The sequence below is a fragment of the Chaetomium strumarium genome (genome assembly GCF_033439665.1).
Source record: "Chaetomium strumarium strain CBS 333.67 chromosome Unknown B0T15scaffold_3, whole genome shotgun sequence".
NCBI lineage: Eukaryota > Fungi > Ascomycota > Sordariomycetes > Sordariales > Chaetomiaceae > Chaetomium > Chaetomium strumarium.
The window spans coordinates 3,673,268-3,679,587 of NW_026944431.1; the positions used below are offsets into that span (position 1 = coordinate 3,673,268).

Below are 6,320 nucleotides of genomic sequence, written 5' to 3' on the forward strand. Positions count from 1 at the left end.
TACAGCAAGCTTTGGCCGCTCCCGCTCAAATCATTCCTTGGGTGGTAGGTAGAATATATATATTTAGTACAGTATATAGGTACCTTGCGTGCCACTCACGATTGGGAATTGTTGCGTAAGCATTCGGCTTAAGGATATTGTGTGAGTGACATCTGTTGGTGACTCCTCATTAAGGAAGCATCTGACAACCCCGCCGTACTACCTGTCAAGGTAAAAGCATGCCTTTTATTGTGCTATCTAACCCCGGGTAGTGCTGGACTCAGGGAATTGTAGCACATCGTATGATTTCCCGGTGTAAGCCAACAACAAACAATAATAGCAACCCCGGAGTAAAGGAGGAAAATTGCACCCGTTCGTTTACTAGTAGCTACTTTGCCCCACCTTAGGGACCTCACCAGTATGCGTCCCACTTAGACATTTGATGAAAACAGTTTCCTCCTCCCATTCTTACTTCTCAAGTCTGAAAATCATGAAGATATCACTTGTGGGAAACGTTGGATCATGGCAATATATTGACAAAAGAAATCTCATTCTGTCGTGTCGTGCCACGTCATCCATCCTCCCTCCCCATTTCTGGAAAAAGGAGTATGGGATGACCATGGAGTTGGCTACCTTATGCTGCTATACGTTGACTACATTACCGGGTAATACATCCATCCGTTCATGCTTCGTGAACGCCCCATCACCCCAAAAGAGATAAGTACCAATCCCTCATCCGTCTAGTATGTACTGTTACCACATTCATATCCCAACCCAGTCCGTATCAACTCCTTATTTATGAATGGGGTTAAACAAAACAAAAGAAAATCTGTTGTCCGACTTGATGATAGATGCGATTCGTAACCTTCCAGACCTGTTAAAAACAAACAGAAAAAAGAAAGAAATCGGAACACAGTCAACTCCACGTCACACCGTGCCATGCACCGCCCGCCCAATGCCCTCATGTCTGACCAACTCGTTGCAGTGCTAGTTTGTCCATGCAGATGATCCTTTCGCCAAGTAAAGCTGTGCATCAATAAACGCCTGTGCCGATATGCCATGGGATGAAGATATAAAGATAGAAGGATTAGATGAAGATAGCTTTTCATAGAACAACATTGTCCCAAGATCTGCAGCAGATCGCGCAAATATAGAACGGAAAAAGAAAGAGAGAAGTTTGAACAATGAAGAATGAAGATGAGAAAATAGAACCGGAGATGAGAGCGTCGTCAACATCGTGTCAACCTCTTGACCGTCTCAGGCCGAGGAGACAGCGCGTCTCGCCGAGAGTGTGGGACGCCGATTGGGCAGCAATGACGTGTCGCCGATTCAGGGGTCGGCCGTGTCGGGTCCGGCGTCTGGGTCGGCGAGTGCGGAAATACCGGATACGGGACAAGCCCCCTAATAGGTCGGGATGGGATCCGCGAATCGCGGACTGAACGGAGTGGCGGGCCGCTGGTGGTCATTCGAGTACCGGCGGCCAAACACGTGCTGCATGAGGGCCTTCGGGCTGACAGCGTCGAGATTGACGGTCTTGGAGGTCAACGGCACCGGGATGCGGTGGACCTTCTTGGTCTGCCATCGCTCCTTGATGCAATCGTCGACGAGCGCTATGAGTCCGGTAGCCATGATGACACTAAGAGAAATGTTAGCGATCTGGTTGGCCATGGGGTCCGCAAAACTGAAGGTGTTTGTTTCAACTTACTCAGCAACATCCGTCACAGCATCCACGACTGCCTCATCCGCGATCCACATGAAACACGGCGGGACCCATCCGCCAGCAGTCTCATCCGCCGCAACTTGAACCGGTGACCGCGTTTCGGGAACGATGTGTGCGACCGGCGCGGCCGTGTTCCCGTCCCGCACAAGGTGAAATGATACCGAGCCGAGCTGCTTGTCGACGGCGCGCTTCCAGCTGTACCGATGACCCCACCACTCAAACTCGTAGCGCTTGTTTCCCTTGCCCCCACGGCGGTTGACGTCAACGCGTGCGTAGTTGCTGAACTCGAGCTTGATCGTGTTGGTTGGCACCGGCCGCTGACCTTTCCTCTTGCCCAGGCGACTGTCGAGCGACAGGCGAGACGGGTTGACCCCGTCGAGGTACAACTCATCATCCCCCTCGCATGTCGAGTAGCCCGTGGCGGGGCGGCCAGGAGCCGCCATATCCGATTTCGCCCGGCGCAGAACCGGCTTTCCACCGCTGAGCGACTTGATAGCCGCCGACACGGACCGCTTCTGCAGCTTCGGCCGCTCATCCTTCGTCTTGGGCTTCGCCGCGGCGGGCTCGGTGAACTTGAGCTTAGAATTGCATACCTCCCGCCCCGAGTCCCGTGAATATCGGCGCAGTGAGAACTCCCGCCTAGCCAGATCGTACATGCGCAGGTGGAAGAGCTGAATCGCCGTCCTCCTCCGACCCGTCACCACCGTGTCGATGCGCAGGTTCATGTTCCCATCCGAAGTGAACTCGTCGTGCCGTACCGTCAGGCGGTTCATGGACGGGAAGAGCTTGGCAAAGTCCTGGGGGGTCGATATCCGGACATTCGGCTCGACAACCTCGCGTCGGTAGACGGGAAGCGGCGGGATGGCGGTCGTCACGTCATCCACAGCCTCATCTAGGACCAGGGGATCCAGCTCCTCGCATGACGCCGTCGTCGAAACGTACGTCTCGGCTGAGGAACGCGGATACAGAGAAGTGGCAGGGCTGACATCGTCACGGGAGTCGTAGGCGTGTTGGTACCCGTTAGCAACGGCAGCAGCTTGGCTGCTTGTTGATGTTGGTGAGACCTTGCAGTCTGCGGGGCATGGGGTAGAATAGAGCGACGTAGGTGCCGTTGAGTGCGACGCGTAGGAATCGTTACTCCTCCGGCTGCGTGAGTCGTGGCTGGAGGAGGAGGAGGGTTTTCTTCTGGGATACGGACGAGCCATCTTGGATTGCGACTCTGAGATGATTGCCGCCGAAGGCAGTGAAAGTGTGTTGAGAGCGTAACTTTATGAGGAGAAAGTGGGTTTCCCGATCACAAGGGAATGTTGGGGACCCTGATGGTGTTATGAAGTGTGCCGAGTGTGTCAGGGTCTCCGACTCTCCTTCGAGGGTGGCAAGGGAGCTACCTATGGCAGCAACGCGCGTTCAGGGATCGGTGATTGTGATGAGATCCGGCATGCTGTGCCGAGGACTGCTGTGTCGTTCCGGGGCTGCAGTGCAGGGCGGTTGCGTTGTCGAGGTTGCAGCTGTCAGGCCGGAGTCGGGCATTAAGCGCGGGGAGTTCACTGGCGTCTAGTGTTGCGACAAGTGAGCATGCCGGAGCGGATGAACAGGTGGGATGCCGTGGCAGGGTGAGCGACCGGCAGTGTGTGTATCCCTTGGCTATCAGTTGACAGCGCAGATGGAAGAAAACCGCAGAATGGGGGTAGCCTGGGTGTGGATAACGCGATGGTGGCAACATGGGACTTGAGGTTTGTTGACACGGGCTTTCCATATAACAGTTCGACTCCGTCTGATGTACAGAGGCATCTGATGTACAGTACATTGCGTGTACTTCCATTGTCCTGGATAACCCGGCGAGGATCAGGCTGCTCCCGCCCCGCGGGATCCTGAAAAAAGGTGCCAGCGAGCGGGGCCGTCTGAAGCGCGCTTTCCCACTGGACAGAACGGAGCCTATACGGGGTTCCGGAACTGCCCGACGCCAGCCATTGGCTGAAAAGTCTGATAGTACTGGGATTTATGATTGGCCGACACGCCCCAGCCTCGACTGATTGGGAAGTCACCGCCTGGGGGAGATGGGCGAAGATCAAGCCTTGGTCACTTGAGCCAGTCACAAAGTCACTTCGGTGCTGTGGTCAGCCAAAAATACACCTGAGAGCGTAAGGTGACCTCATGGCTACCACGGCCGCGGTCATGGCAGGTGAGCCCACCAGAAAGTCCGAACATCCCACTTCTGCGACCACGCTCCTCGAAATCGCCTTGACGACCAGCACCATCACAACTCGGATTCGGAGCACTGTACCTAACGACTCTAATTCTGATTTGACACTTACATTCATTACTGATAGGCAGAAGGTGCGAGATGCTACTTGCAGCTCCGGTGGAAAAATTTTCCAAGCTCTCTACAGGTGAGGTTGGTAGCTCACCGCTCACTCGCCCATCCAAAACCTGGAAGCTGGTGCAGAGCCACCACAGAACCTGAACTCGGACTCTCACTGTCTAGCCACGGTGGTGGCTTATCCCCGTCGATGCCAGCTCGACGTTCTATTCCTTACGCGCAGCAAGTCATGTCGCAATAGCCGATCCTTCGACTTGTGATGTTTCCATATGCCGTGGACGACTCGCCGGAATGCCGCCTGCCGGTCTTAGAGGACTTCCCTCGCTATCGCTGAGCGCCCAAGCTCGCTCCGGCAGGTGATGTCCCGAGTGGCTGGCACAGCCCAAAGACCCCGAAGTGCAGTCTCAGGCTACAGAATTGCAGGGCGTTTGCTTGCCAGGCTCTGCTCCTAAAATGTAGGTACGTGGCAGTCTGATGATTGGCAAGCACTAGGCTGGGTGCCACTTTCACGAAACTCGGGTCGATGCCAGCATGCCCAACCGATCCACTGCGAGGTGTTTCTAGCCACACCCAGCAATCGACTTGAGGCTGCACATTCCGACCAGGCCAATGCCCAATCACAAGCAAATCGTGGGGCAGGCTCGCATGGTTAATGATGCATTATCCAATCGACGAGATGCCCATCCCGTTCATGCCCACTCTACGACAGTGATACAAAACCTGGGGAAGTCTTGGCGCCTGTCACCTGCGGGTTAGGAGTTACAAATTGCCTTGGGTTTGGGATTTGCCGGTGCGTGACAACGCATTTCCATTTTCAACATATCTCGATGAACCTCCCTCGCAAATGGCAAACTTCGAACCCAACATCGACCCAAGCCATTCCCGCCTCCGATTGGAAGAGCTTTAAACTCGACGGTTTCGCTCTTGGCAGCTTGGATTTCCACATAGGGGGAGACTACTGCATCCATTCATGCGTGGCCATGCACTTGACTTGTGTCAAGCGATGATTCGCTGACAAAGTCGGACCACAAGCTCAACCCAGCACATGCGAGCACGTGTCCGACCTCTCTTGCCCATCCGCTCGGGACGACTCTTTCGTGACTTTTGCAGTTTGAGTCAAGAACGGACGTGGCTTGACGGTGCGATGACGCCGACGGAACGCACCTCGCCTGTTCGCGCCTTGATTCTCAGGATACCGAACGGGGAGCGGCCCAATCAGATCGGGCCCGAATTTCGAGATGTCTCAACGCTCTTCAGATCTCCCAGGGTCCTCGCATATTGAATTAAGCCTAAACGAGCATCATCTGCTGCTCTCCATGCAAAGCCGATCTGATCTGCTCTCAATGAGTCACCCGTGTGAGAGCCAGATGCGTGTTGCGCAGGGTCAGGAGAGTCCTCCCCGTTTTGCCCGCCGTTGCTCAGGTAACGTGAGTCGGATCCCCTTCCTGGCTCGCCGATCGTCCTTTGACGTCCGGCGACACCGAATCCGGATCGGAGGTAGGATGGCTGGACATCCACACGGCTCTGGACCCGGACGCGGCCACGACACCCGGCATTCAAAGACTAATGCTTCTACTCTCACATGTGATTGTGGTCCGCCCTGAGCGAGTACATACAGTACCAGAGAAGGCCCTGAGGTGTTCTAGGTTATTGATGCATTTTTATGATGCAACGGGAGGGATATGCTGTCCTGTCCTGTCCGGTCATCGGCCCATCCGGTTTTCTGCTTTCGGTAATCCAAGCTGGAATCCAACCTTGTCAACTGCAAGTTGTAATAGGACACACCCGATTTTGAGGCGCCCAACGATTGGACATCAATCCCGGCGGCACGCGTCTAGGGTCCGAGTCTATCAATTTGGGGGCCGCGGCCTTCTGGCGGCCACTGAACTTGGTTGATACTATCACGATTGCTTCATTTTATGGCTAAGGTCTTGTCTGGATTGGATCAATGTCCTAATACGCTGATGCCATGCCCAGGGAGTGGAGTTCACTCGTCCCTCGCCTGTCCTCAAAGGATCAAACTCCCACGGAGGGACTCAACTGGATATCAAGTCCATGTTTGCTACAGAGCCAGCGCTCATTCAGGGGCACGACACTCGGACCGTCTTCTGAACGCTTAGCCTAAAGGAAGCGCCGGATGAGACAAATATTACTCGAGGATAACACACTGAGCTCCTCAAGCGGGCATTTCACGCAACGAGTTGAAGCAAATAAAACCAAAAAAAAAAGAAGTAGCACCAGAAAAGGTCTCGTCCCATCCGCTGATGTCGGCGTGCGGACTTTTTGGGGGGCCAAAGTGAG

At 54.6% G+C, this 6,320-nt stretch overlaps 1 protein-coding gene across 1 annotated transcript; it reads right to left on the reverse strand.

Moving 5' to 3' along the window:
- Nucleotides 1-1,234: 1,234 nt before the first annotated feature.
- On the reverse strand, nt 1,235-2,993 carry B0T15DRAFT_179148 (uncharacterized protein). Its single transcript, XM_062862279.1, has 2 exons — nt 1,685-2,993; nt 1,235-1,615 (listed from the first exon to the last, which is right to left on the reverse strand). Exons 1-2 carry the CDS (start codon nt 2,902-2,904, stop codon nt 1,381-1,383), a joined length of 1,455 nt encoding a protein of 484 aa, XP_062723236.1. The 5' UTR covers nt 2,905-2,993; the 3' UTR covers nt 1,235-1,380.
- Between the last annotated feature and the right edge of the window lie 3,327 nt (nt 2,994-6,320).